Source organism: Nanorana parkeri, unplaced genomic scaffold, assembly GCF_000935625.1.
Source record: "Nanorana parkeri isolate BGI_ZX_2015 unplaced genomic scaffold, ASM93562v1 scaffold1168, whole genome shotgun sequence".
NCBI classification, from domain to species: domain Eukaryota; kingdom Metazoa; phylum Chordata; class Amphibia; order Anura; family Dicroglossidae; genus Nanorana; species Nanorana parkeri.
Genome location: NW_017307436.1, coordinates 64,545 through 78,640, shown reverse-complemented (window position 1 = coordinate 78,640; position 14,096 = coordinate 64,545). Strand labels below are relative to the sequence as shown.

The 14,096-nt window shown below is 45.6% G+C and overlaps 1 protein-coding gene across 1 annotated transcript in view; it reads right to left on the bottom strand.

Annotated features, from left to right (window-relative positions):
* The window catches only part of LOC108796770 (protein farnesyltransferase subunit beta-like), a 76,134-nt gene that overhangs the window by 8,537 nt on the left and 53,501 nt on the right, over positions 1 to 14,096 (bottom strand). The window contains exons 7-8 of the mRNA XM_018568293.1: positions 9,967 to 10,053; positions 9,737 to 9,866 (exon numbers count right to left, since the gene is read on the bottom strand). Of these exons, the coding sequence (XP_018423795.1) occupies positions 9,737 to 9,866; positions 9,967 to 10,053 (217 nt within the window). The remainder of the gene's footprint in view (positions 1 to 9,736; positions 9,867 to 9,966; positions 10,054 to 14,096) is intronic.

Sequence of the window (14,096 nt, the reverse complement as noted above, 5' to 3'; positions counted from 1 at the left end):
AGTGCCTTTTTAAAAAAAATAACATTAACTGTGTGCGTAACAGCGTGTTATGATGCATTGCATTGTAACATACTGTGTTGTGATAAAATGTAGGTGTGCACAATTTTATCAACAACACACACAAATGGCACTGCAGATAGGACATTACCACAATGTATAGATGTGAGGCTAGCCTCACATAAGCATAAGTTGCTTCTTTACAGTTTTGCTTACATTCAATTGTAACCGTTTCGTAAAACGGTGCAATTAAAAAATTTACAAATAATTGTTATTTAGTAACTCAACACAGTTTTAGAATAACCCCTTCCCGACCAATGACGGGGTTATTCCGTTAATGTCTTTCAGTACCTTAACGACTGGTGACAGAATAATTCCGTCATGAGCTACAAGAGTTGGTCCATTGAGTTAATGCTGTTAATGGGTCCCTCGAGGTCCGAGGCCGACTCTCAACAGCAATTTAGAAGGTCACAGCAGTTCAACTGATCCCTATGATCATCTTGCTGTGACAGCCACCGAGCCGGCATTCAGCTCACTCCGTTGTGCAGGTGGAAGCCGGCTGTGCATTAAAGTGATACAAAGTATCTCTGAGGAGAATACAGTGTCTCCTCAGAATACTTTGTATCAAAAGTCCCTGTAAATTAAAAAAAAAAATCAATCTCTTCGTGCCCCCTAGTTTAAAAAAAATAAAATAGATTTTTTAAAGGTTTTTACAATTTTTTAAATTTTAGAAAAAGTAAAAAAAATAAGTTTAATAAAAAAAATAAGAAAATATAGTGCCGAGGAGGCTACTAAAGTTAGGAGACAAACATACCACATTCTAAAATTGTTCCACACTAAAACTGTATTTCACTGTATTTAAAACAGAAATCAGGACAAATAAAATAATTTATTGTGAATTACTTTGTTAGCTACATTAATTACGTACACAATATTATTGCCAACACTGAAAAATGTTGGGGGGGGCGTGGCGAGCTGTAGACCAAGATGGCCGCTGGTTGAGTGAGCTCCGCTCCACCGATCTCCCGGACAGCGATATACAGCTATCATAAGCCTACCTGTCAGTACAGCTACGCACTGGAGGAACCGGACATATCCCCAGCCTGTCCCTGCAGCGTGATGCGGCGCTCCAAGAGGCAGAAGGAGCCGAGATTCACACGCTGCCGGCGAGGACCCAAGATGGCGGACGCACATCTCCACGAGGACCCGCGGGCCTCTCCAGCTCCCACGCCTGAGGTATTTGACTCCTCGTCCCTCGACAGCATGCCCCTGACCCCTGCAGACCACCCAGAGAGTGTCAGACACTGCCTTGCTGGACAAATTTCGAGCTATGCTGCAAACTGAGCTGACCCTGGCCACAGACAAACTAACAGCAGTGCTATCTAAAGAAATGAGAGATTTCTTTAGATAGCACTGACCTTCTTGAAACAAAGATGGACAATGTGATCACGATCGTCGAATCTCAGGAGAGGGAATTCGATTCGGTCTCTGAACAGCTGAGGGTCGCACTAGATAAGCTGGAAGACCTGGAGAATCGTGCCAGGCGTGGGAACCTGAGGCTTAGAGGCCTACCCGAGTTCATGGAAGATTTAAATTCCTCAGTCACAGCGCTTTTTCAGGAACTGGTTCCTTCTATACCCATTGACCGCCTGGAATTTGATCGCATACATAGGGCCCTGGCTCAAAGACGCCATGATGGTCCCCCAAGAGTCATTATCATCAAATTTACTTACTACAAGATGAAAGAGGCCATCCTGTTTGCAGCCTGAGGACAACGGGATCTAATTTTCCAGGGCCACTCATATCAAATATATGCCGATCTCTCCCATACCACGCTCCAGCGGCGAAGGGAGCTGAAACCTTTGCTGGAAGTACTCCGAGCACAAAACATCCCTTACCGCTGGGGTTTCCCCTTTAAGGTACTTTTCAACCGGGATGGGAAGTCGTTTGCAGCCTCCTCCCCTGATGACCTCCGCAAGATGCCAGCTGAATTATCTCTACTGTCCCCCTCACAACTGAGCACCTCATCTTCGAAAGAAAAGCGGGTTCCAGTCCCACCGAGCCCAATCTGGGAGAGGCAACAGAAGAAGCGGACATCCCCACAGAAGAAACTGAGAGATGACCCCCTCCCTGCAGATCCGACCTGATGACCTGGGGTCCACCTGGCTTCAAATTCTCCGCCGTCTTTTTCATAAAGTATGTCCTTCCCCGAGATGGCCAGTGGGCCATCAACATGACACTTATTATTGGAACTGAGGGGTAACTGGCGGGGTATGTTTCTGACTCTGCTGTTTCTGCCCCAGCCGCCTGGGCATGTACCCGCGGGCACACCCATCCAACGGGGGTGCCGAGCTACCGCCACTCTTAGCTACCCTCCACCTCCGCTCTGGTTCATGCAAGCTGAAGCCCACGATAATTGCATAGACTCTGTTGATGTTTATCTTTGCTGCTTCTGATGCTAGTTCTAGTCACTAATGTTACTCAGGTATTATTGTTCGATAAGCTATCGCTTTCCTTGGGGATCGGTGGGATCACCCTCCCCACATGGCAAGCAATGTGACGGATATCCCCGGTCCCGTTGGCTGCGAGGCTGATCCTTGCGGACGGCTGTTATTGTTGTACTTAACTGTTACACTTGTTCTTGTTTTAACCTGTGTTTTTTTTTACCCTGAAGGTTTTTTCCCCTCCCACTCCTGCTTCTCCCTAAACTCGACATCCAACTTCGCGACTCGGGCTCATCCACCGGACCGCACTGACTCCCCTCAACTTCCCCCACTGTGGTATGCGGCTGAGGCCACGACAATCGTCCCACCTACCCTCATCTCATGGCTAGTAAGTTTACACTAATTTCTCACAATGTCCAGGGGCTGAATTCTCCTTCCAAACGACAAAGCTTTTTCATACTACTCCTCCTGCCATGCAGATGTGGTCTGCCTACAGGAGACTAGATTTTCAACGTCATCTTGCCCACGTTTCCTACATAGAAACTACCCCCAGTTTCACCATGCCAATTTCACTGAAAAAAAGAGAGGGGTACTCATAGGTTTTAGGAAAACCTTCCCCTTTGTAAGTCACAAACAAATTGTTGACCCTACTGGTCACTATATCCTCCTAATCGGCACTCTTTTTGATGTGGCGGTTACCTTTGTCACATATTATACCCCGAATACTCACCAACTCACACCTATTTCAAGTTGTCCAACACCACGCTGAAGGCCTGCTTTTCCTAGTAGGAGACACTAACCTGGTACTGCACCCCCACATGGACAAAACTAAAAAGGTGACTACCCCTGGCGTACCATTGACACCCGCCATGGATAACTCTTCCCTAATAACACTTTTAAATGACCACCACTTAGTGGACGTGTGAAGAGAGAACTGAACCCCACCACTAAAGACTACTTACTTTTCCAGCCCGCACCAAATTTTCTGTAGAATTGACCACATCTTCACGGCCCAACGTTTTTTGCCCCACTTCATTTCAGCTAAAATTAAGGCAATCCCTTGGTCTGACCATGCCCCTAATGCAATACAATTCCAACTGGAGGGCGGCACTCAGGGCCGGGGGAACTGGAGAATAAACGACTCACTATTGTCCACTGTGGACAATATATCCCATATTGAAACATGCGCCAGGCAGTACTTTGACCTGAACGAGGGCACGGTCCAGTCACCTGGTTACGATGCGAGGACATTTGATAGAGCTTGCATCACGTCGCAAGAAGGAGAGATTGCACAAGATCACCACACTGCAGTCTGAATTGGGAGTACTGGACCAGGCCCTTAAGGATGGGTTCGACCGTCCACTCATGGCCCGACTTAACACGGTTAAAGCTGAACTAAACCTCTTGCTGGACCAGCAAGCTGATAAAACTCTACGGTGGGCTAAACACAAATTTTATTCGAGGGCTAACAAACCGGGCTCCTTATTAGCAAATAAACTAAATACCTTGCCTGATCGTTATGCTCCAGTCAGACTGCGGGCGTCTTGTGGTAATATCTCAGCAAACCCTGAGAAAATATTAGCTTCCTTCCAACGTGACTTAAAAGCTTTATATGCCGACTCGGGATCCTTCCGACCAGAGCAGGCAGATGATCTCTTGCAAGATGTGGCCCTCCCGCGGGTAGCACAGGCTGACTTGGACCTCCTAAACTCAGATATCATGATGGAGGAAGTTCTGTCCGCTATCAAACATCTTAAACCCTCCAAGGCACACGGCCCTGACGGATACTCTGCCCTGTATTATAAAAAACTTGCACCGCTTTTAGCCCCAAAGTTGACCCTGATGTTTAACTCCCTTAAAAATGGCCTGCATTTACACCCTTCTTCCCTTCTGGCATATGTGTCGATGATACCCAAACCCGACAAGGATCATCTAAATCCCAGTAATTACAGACCTATATCACTGCTAAACATTGACATTAAAATTCTAACAAAAATACTGGCCACCCGTATTAACTCCTTTCTTCCCACTATTATCCATAGAGATCAGGTAGGCTTTATTCCCGGTAGGCAAGCGGGGGACAACGTGCAAAAAATAATCCACCTTGTCCACACGCTCCGATCTCGCAATATACCAGGTTTCCTTCTGTCACTGGACTTACAAAGGGCATTTGACTCCATCTCCTGGGAATACTTACATTATATCCTACGCCGCTGGGGTTTTGGTGACTCATTCCTAACTTGGTTGCAGGCCCTTTACTCTACCCCCAAAGCCCAAATTAAGTATCTAGGCCGCCTCTCAAAAGAATTCCCAATCGAGAGGGGTACCCGCCAGAGGCGCCAGCCTCTAGCGATCCTTCTCCGTAAAGATCCCAACATTAAAGGCATCGAACTAGCGGGGGTAGAATATAAAGCAAGCCTCTTCGCTGATGACGTTATGCTTACCCTGACTCAGCCGCATACCACAGTTCCCATCCTCTTACGTCTACTGCAACAATTCTCCGCTGTTTCTGGACTCACAGTGAACTGGGGTAAATCCGCTGCATTGAATGTGACGCTACCTAGACACTTATACGATCATCTATGTACTAATTTTCCCTTTGATTGGGCTAAATTATATATCAGTTACCTGGGGGATAAAATTACGTCCTCATACGATACACTTTATGCCACAAACTATACCCCTCTATTTAAAAATTTGAAGAACACGTTGACTTCTTGGCTATACCACATAAACTTTCCTGGCTAGGCAAAGTGTCCGCAATCAAGATGACCATATAGGAAGTTCTGTCCGCTATCAAACATCTTAAACCCTCCAAGGCACACGGCCCTGACGGATACTCTGCCCTGTATTATAAAAAACTTGCACCGCTTTTAGCCCCAAAGTTGACCCTGATGTTTAACTCCCTTAAAAATGGCCTGCATTTACACCCTTCTTCCCTTCTGGCATATGTGTCGATGATACCCAAACCCGACAAGGATCATCTAAATCCCAGTAATTACAGACCTATATCACTGCTAAACATTGACATTAAAATTCTAACAAAAATACTGGCCACCCGTATTAACTCCTTTCTTCCCACTATTATCCATAGAGATCAGGTAGGCTTTATTCCCGGTAGGCAAGCGGGGGACAACGTGCAAAAAATAATCCACCTTGTCCACACGCTCCGATCTCGCAATATACCAGGTTTCCTTCTGTCACTGGACTTACAAAGGGCATTTGACTCCATCTCCTGGGAATACTTACATTATATCCTACGCCGCTGGGGTTTTGGTGACTCATTCCTAACTTGGTTGCAGGCCCTTTACTCTACCCCCAAAGCCCAAATTAAGTATCTAGGCCGCCTCTCAAAAGAATTCCCAATCGAGAGGGGTACCCGCCAGAGGCGCCAGCCTCTAGCGATCCTTCTCCGTAAAGATCCCAACATTAAAGGCATCGAACTAGCGGGGGTAGAATATAAAGCAAGCCTCTTCGCTGATGACGTTATGCTTACCCTGACTCAGCCGCATACCACAGTTCCCATCCTCTTACGTCTACTGCAACAATTCTCCGCTGTTTCTGGACTCACAGTGAACTGGGGTAAATCCGCTGCATTGAATGTGACGCTACCTAGACACTTATACGATCATCTATGTACTAATTTTCCCTTTGATTGGGCTAAATTATATATCAGTTACCTGGGGGATAAAATTACGTCCTCATACGATACACTTTATGCCACAAACTATACCCCTCTATTTAAAAATTTGAAGAACACGTTGACTTCTTGGCTATACCACATAAACTTTCCTGGCTAGGCAAAGTGTCCGCAATCAAGATGACCATACTGCCCAAACTCCTTTACTACTTCAGAACGCTTCCGGTCGCCATCCCCTCCTTCGCCTTACGTTCAATGCAGCGGAGCATCCTCCAATTTACCTGGCACCCTCTTAGGGCCAGGGTGGCACGGACCACCCTATATAAAACACGTGAGATGGGGGAGTGGGCCTGCCCAATATATTACTGTACTATCAGGCATCACAACTGTTGCCTTTAATTTCCCTACACCAACAGCGATCCCCCCCTCAGGCTTATGCTGGAAATTCCGAATTGCTTCCCCGTGCCATTGTCAGCGCTGCCCTGGATACCGACCACTAACAGACCCAAGACCCTGAGCCCACTTCTCCTACACTCACTCAGAGTGTGGGACTCTATCAAATATTCGGCTGAGCTACTCTCCCCGCACTTCCCACTCCTGCCTTTATTCACGCAACCCTTGTTCCCGCCAGGTATGGACAACCCCAAAGCCTTTCGGTGGTGGACGGACAACGGCTTTTAAATAGTTTACGACATGGCACATTCCCCTACTATACCCTCCTGGCAGTACTTACGGGAACGTAAACAGATTCCAGAGTCCGAACACTTCCGATACCTTCAGCTTTACCACTGGACCTCTGCCTTGATAAAGGAGGAGCGAACAAGGTTGCATACTTACCTGTTTTGAACATATCTGCCTACACTCTCCCAGGGGCCCGGATTTGGTGTCAATCTTGTATTCCCAGCTCAACAGATTGCTTAGTCACACCACACACTCTTATGTTGAGGGCTGGGAGAGAGATCTGCAGCAGACGTGGTCCCCGGAGACGTGGCGGCGCATGTGGCAAAGTATAGCTAGTTGTACCCGTAATGTTACAAACGCTGAAGTGGCGTATAAAGTACTTATGAAATGGTATATGGTCCCAGCTAGACTTGCCCGCATGTACCCTACCTACTCAGGAAATTGTTATCGGGGTTGTCAGGAGCCAGGCGATATGCTACACATTTGGTGGCAATGCCCTATGGCCACCCGATTCTGGATCAAAATATATAGACTGCTCGCTACCTTGCTTCACACGCGGATCCCAAGAAACCTCCAACATGCTCTTTTCCACTTGCCCATCCCAGGCTTGCATGGCTCACAACGCGCGCTCTCACATTTTATTTTTCTAGCAGCTAAGCTCACCTTGGCGGGCAACTGGAAAAAGCAACAAATAACATATACAGAGTTTACACGTAGGTTGGACAATATCATGTTGAACGAAAGGCTGTCTAGTATCCTGGAGGATTCACAAACCAAGTTCCTGCACATCTGGGAACCTTGGATTCTCCACCAACACCCTAATATGTATCTAAATAGCTTCAGATGTATCTAGGCACGCAACATGACATGGGGCCCAGAGGGAAGTTGGGAATGGGGGGTACTATCCCTGCAGCATGAGAACCGATCAAGGGTCCGACCTGGAGTTAACCACTTACTTGAAGCTACCAATACTAATAAGGATGTTGAAGTCGTCCTTCCCCCCCGTTTTTACCCACTATACCCGACACTGTTCCCCTCTTTTCCTACCCTGTTGACCTCCCTCTTTCCCGCTCCTGGCAATCCATACCGTCTTCTCCCGAGCCCTTTGTTAGGCTGTACAGCCCAGTGAGCCTTGACTCACTTAATACACGTATTTTGAGGATATGGGGGAATAAGAGAAGAATACCATTTGAAAAATATCTTTATTTACCATAAGTTGTATGGTTGTTATTCTCCTCTGAACGACTGTATTCATGGAAATGTCAGTTTGTTTTATACTGTTATACCTTTGAAAACTTTAATAAAAATATTGCAACAGAAAAAATGTTGGGGGGTTTTTCTCTTTTTTTTAAATAAAAAAAAAAGCAATTTATATATGCATACGTCACATCAAATTAAAGCCAATTTTGTCCTTTAATTAAAAAAAAAAAAAAAAAAAAAAAAAAAGGTATATAAAATGTGTAGGTGCAATGAATAAGGAAAATAGAAATTATTTTTAAACACATAGCAAAAATGGCAAAATTGCTCCGGTCCACAGAATATAACCGACTGCGAAGTCAGCCCAGTTCTCCAGGAAACCAAATCCCTCCTTCTGACACCAGCTCCGGAGCCACTTGTTAAGCTCCCTCAACTCGCGCTGTCTGTCCGCATTTAAATTGAAAACATTTTCTGAAGCTGTGTCACTAAGGGGTAAAGTAGGAATTTAGAAGTTATATGGTTTTTGTGTTCACCAATAATGATTTTATTAATATATCATAGTTTGAGGCTGAATAAAAACGCAGGTCCGTCAAGTTCAACCTTTGTGTGTGCGTGCATGCGAGTCCCTGTGTGGTCTTCATTTTTAAGAGTACCTGCACACCTGTATCTAGCTCTGAGGAAGGGGGTATATTCCCTGAAACGTGTCAGCTAGCAAGGCAGCTTTGTGTGGGGTCTGCCTTGTACCATTCATTCAGTGATTACTATGTGAGGAGTATTTTATGTCAGCTTGTATGTTCATTGATTAATATACTGTATTACACGAGGACAAGGCACTGTCTGTTTGTTTGTCTCTCTGAGGACGGTATGTAACTGATTTTTGAATGATTCAATACTCACTGTTAGAAGAGAGTTCCAAAATGTAACCGCTCTGACTGAAAATAATATTTTCGTCACCAATTTTAGGTGGTGGCCTCTAGTCTTTGTTAGGGAGTTTAGAGCAAAAGGTTTATTGCTGATGTTGCCATCACCACTAAACATTTTGTACACTGAAATCATGTCCCCCTTAATCGCCTCACTCAGGGCAGCCATCAGAAATGTTGGGGCCCCTTACACAGCTTTAGGTCTGGGCCTGAAAGCTATAAGTGAAAAACGAAAAATTGCAAAAATGTGGCAGAGGTTAAAAGTGGAGCGCAGGGCCTGGCAGCGAAGGGGCTAAACCAGTTTAGTGTAACCTACTCCTGCAAAGCAACGTACACATCATAGTAGAGGTCATTATCACTCGAAAAGTTACTTTTAGACAAGACTTTTTTTGTTTTTTTAAACTGTTTAAAGTGACTTTCACTTGCAAATAAATTCTAGAAAAATATATACTTATCTGTACTGTGGGTAGCACGTTATCACCTTGTTCAACACATTCCTGGGAGCCTGGGTCCCCTGCTACACTGTGTTTCCAGATGCTGGCCCCTAAATCACTAAAGGACACAGTAATGACATAAGGGCTGGCAGTAGGAACCACAGCGCACAGTGGAGAACTAAGCATCTGGCAAACCCTGAAAGTGTGTCGGATGTGAAAAATCTGCCAGAAGTCGTAAGAATAAAAGTTTTTCTGAAGGCTTCTTTATTTTTAGATTTTTTTAGGTCTTCTTAAATAGCTCTAAGAACCACATCACACAGATGAATTTGCCACAAACACCGATCAGGCCCTAATGACTTTCATCCATAAAATTACCAACATTAAAACATGCATAAAATAAACACTAATAAACCAATAACTTACCAACAAGCTCTTTAGATCTAATAGGTGAACTCTCTTCAGAATGACCAAAGCTGCCAAACCACAAAATGTATAGCCTCCATGTGCTTCCATGCCTGGCACCCCACCGATGCCACCTTCCCAAAACTGGCACCTATAACAATGGTCCAGTGAAAACACAACGGTACATCATATAAAGTTATTCTAAAACAGTGGACAAGAAAAAGGTTATGTAAATGAAAGCATTTTCATACCTTGCTATCCATTCAGCCGTACCATCAAAAAGCTTGGGCGTCATAATATTTGTCAGTGATGCCACAGAGGCAGCACAATAGGCACTTCTGTAATATAATAAGAAACTAAAGCTGTTGGTCATCAAGTACTAAACTGCTATGCAAGAAATGATCCATAAACTCATTGTTTTAATTATATTTTTAAATAAAAACATTTGATACAATATTAATTACTCCAGTAACGTCTTCATGAGCAGCCCCTCTGTCAATTTATTTTTTAAACGTTTTCTTGCCGATGACTCAGGAATGAATCTGATAGGAGGGAAAGCATAAGCCAGCTGTGTTCTCCATGGGTACAGTAGTGCGTTCACTCCCAAGCTCCCTTCTTCCCAGACCTGAGAAAAAAATAGATCCATCTTTCTGTTTGTCTTGGAGGCAAAAAGGTCCACCTGTGGCAGCCCCCATTTTTATGCAACCATGAGGAACGTCTGATTGTCTAACCAACTGCCGAAAAGCTTTCCTGCTCAGAGTGTCTGCTAGTATATTTAAATTTCCCTTGCAAGTGTATTGCAGATATTAAAGTGACATTAAAAGGAGAACCATGGGATCAGTGTTTTTCCCCATAGTTCTCCTTAGGGTAACGGGAGGACACAAACTAGCATCCTCCCGTTACCCTAAGCTCAGTATACCGCGAGCTATACTGAGACGCCGCAGCCGGAGCGGATCCCAACATGGACGTCAAGATCTGCCCAGCTGCGTGAGTGACAGCTGGCTCTGCCTATCTAGAGGCAGAGCCAGCTGTACCCGCCCCCTCCCCGTCCGTTCCGCCAGTCAGCGCTGGCAGATCGGAGCGGGGAGAGGGGAATCCAGCCCCTCCCCCTGTCACGGCAGAGAGCCGTGACAGGATCGAGAGGTGAGCGAACGCCGGTATGTGTTCGCTCACCTCCCGATCTACTGAGCCGACCTGTGACAGTCTCAGTGTCACAGGTCGGCTAGAACTATGAGGTGAGTGGAAATCACTCATCTCATAGTTCTCCTTTAAACCCTCAGATTTTTTAACATAAACCAATACTGTAATGTGTGCCTTACTGTAATCCATGGTAGTTTCCTCTTCCTTTTAAATCTGTATCTCTTATCATGCTGGGGGAGAACTTCCCTTTGCAGCCGAGTGCCTCTTCCTGTAGTGCTGGCTCAGGTTGTGAACCTTCACACAGACACCATGTATCCATTTCAGAGACAAGGCAGTGTGCTGCAAAACAGAAGTTCTGCCCAGCATGAGAAGAGATACAGATTTAAAAAGGAAGAGCAGCAAAGAGAAGGGAAAAAACCATGGATTACAGTAAGGCACACATTACAGTATTGTTTTATGTTAAAAAATCTGAGGGTTTAATGTCACTTTAACAGATTCTTCTCTGTCCAAAGCAGAATATCTTGCGCCAGAGACATGAGAAGCTGAGATCTCGTACCTCCTTGTTTAGGTATGCGACAGCCGTCGTGTTGTCCGATGAAACCTGCACGACAGTTCTCGAAGCGGGGAGCGAATCCCAATAAAACGCATTCTATCACTTTTAGTTCCCTCAGGTTTGAGGACTTGCAACTCTAAATTTTGCTCAAAGTGCCCTGTGCCACCATTTCAGTGACTGGATTACTGCCCTGGGTATTGTTACCTCTTTGTCCAACAATTTTGGTAGACCATCCCATTCTACCAACAGAAAGTTTTGATGGGGTCTGGTGTGTAATCGAGCCCAAATTACTGACAGAATGGCTGCGGTCATCAGTCCTAAAATTTTCATTAAAAATCTGAAAGATGCTTTTGCCTTTGAACAGAGATCCCTTATTTCTGCTGTCAACTTGCAGACCTTTTCACCTGGAAGGAAAATACATGCTACTTCCGTATGCACTTGGTAGCCCAAAAACACTACCCATTTAGATGGAACCATTTGAGATTTGTCTCTGTTTATCAGCCATCCCAGGTGTGCTATGGCCGTAGCAAGATTTACCTCAAGGATCTCTTGACTGTTTGCAAAAAATAGAAGGTCATCTAAGGGATGACTCCTATCCCCTTCAATCTGAGAGGCATTAGTGCTTCTGCTAATACCTTTGTAAATATCCTCGGAGCTGAGGAAAGGCCGAACGGCAGAGACTTGTACTGGAAGTGCAATACAGGTGAAACTCGAAAAATTAGAATATCGTGCAAAAGTTCATTTATTTCACTAATGCAACTTAGCCGTCTACCAGGAGATTTTGAAGCACTTCATGCTTCCTTCCGCAGACGAGCTCTATGGGGATGCTGACTTCTGAGATTGTGGATCTGGGTTTTCATGAGCTGTAAGCCATAATCATCACAATTATGACAAATCACGGCTTGAACTATCTTGCTTTGCATGTAATGAGTCTATCTCATATATTAGTCTCACCTTTTAAGTTGCATTAGTGAAATAAATGAACTTTTGCACGATATTCTAATTTTTCGAGTTTCACCTGTACTTCTCCGGGACCCTTGATTGCGATCCTCAACAATCTTTGAGCTTTCTCTGCCATAGGGATATGCAAATATGCATCTCTTAAGTCCACCGTGGCCAGATACATGCCTGGAATAATTCTCGTATTGTATAAAATCGATTCCATCCGGAATTTCTTGTAACGAACAATCTTGGTTTGAGAAGATCCTGCGTCGGGTGTGGCGGTCAGGACCAGTGGACTTTGACGGGGCCACGATACAACTGATGCCGGATCTTTCAAGTCTGACGCTGGCCATGCGCAGGTCGGTTAAGCCTCTTTTGGAGGTGATTCTTCAAGCTGGAGCTTCCTACCGGTAGGGTCATCCTTTCAGCATTCAGATTCGGAAGGGATCGGACCAGTTCCATCTTCGCAGCCCTGCTCAACTTGCGGATTTATTCCAATTCCTCCATGTGGCTCCGATTGAGGTTCCGGATTTGCTGGACCTCCCCCTTTTGGATGGCAGATCCGAAGTACCCTCCTCACTTCCTCAGAGACGTAGAAGGTCCCATTCCCGTTCGGTGCGGGCTGCTCCTCGCCTGGCTCCTCCATCAGTGAACGAAGGCTGAGGGTCTGGGGGCTGGCCCCTACTTCCCTGTTGGGACACGGGATCACCTATTACATATCCTTTCACAGACATCACTGTTTTGCATTGCCTTAGTAGTATGTGAAGTTGGGTTATGTTATGCACACTTGTATTATGTCGGGTTGATCTGCTCTCTTTATTTCTGTGGGCTCTGGCTATCTTCGATCTGCCCTCGCCTCCCCAGTTAACACTGGGCATGTAGGGGGGCCTGTGGATCCCAGTAGGTTCCCTAAGCTCCTCTTATGTTCCCCGGAGGTTTTAATGTTATGGGTTCATTGTACTTTTGTCATTTTTATGTTCACGGTGAGAGAGGGGGTCCTGTTATAGCTATTGAGCACCGGTAGCACCTCTTGGACCGTTACTTCGACCACTTCTCCCCACATAGGTTAAGCCTTCCCCGTAAGGGACAGGTTGTTTCTAGCGTTTGCTAGGTGTTAAACACACTAGATGCAGGTCTCCCTGCCCTTTCTAGTCTTTCTTCCTTCTCTCTGACTGCTCCTTCCTCTTGCCATCCCCTGTACTGTTTCTTTCTACCCCCCTTGCTGCCTCTGAACTTACCTTCTGCCTTGTGTCCTATTGAGTGTTCCTCCCCTTGTCTTTCCCACCCCTCCCCCTCCCATCTCCTTGTTCACCCTCCCTCTCCCCTCTGCGATGGCAGCCACAAGATCCACGGATGTGGACTTTAAGATCTGCACGTGCAACGCTAGAGGCCTCAATGTCCCCTTTAAAAAGGGGCCAGATTTTGTATTCTATGCATAAGGCCATGGTCCAGGTTGTCATGTTACAGGAAACGCATTTCCAGAGCTCTCATATCCCTCATTGTTCGCACAGATACTTTAATAGATGCTATCACAGCTCTAACAGTGTACAGAAATCGAGGGGAGTCTCGATTGCCTTACATAAAACCCTCCTCGCAACGATGCTAGATCATCGAGCAGATGAGTTTGGTAGATACCTAATGCTCAAACTGTCACTCTGGGGTAGGACATTTACCTTAGCAAACTATCTCCCAAACACTAACCAGACCGCTGCGGTTCAGTACCTGCGGATACTGGAGGAATACGCT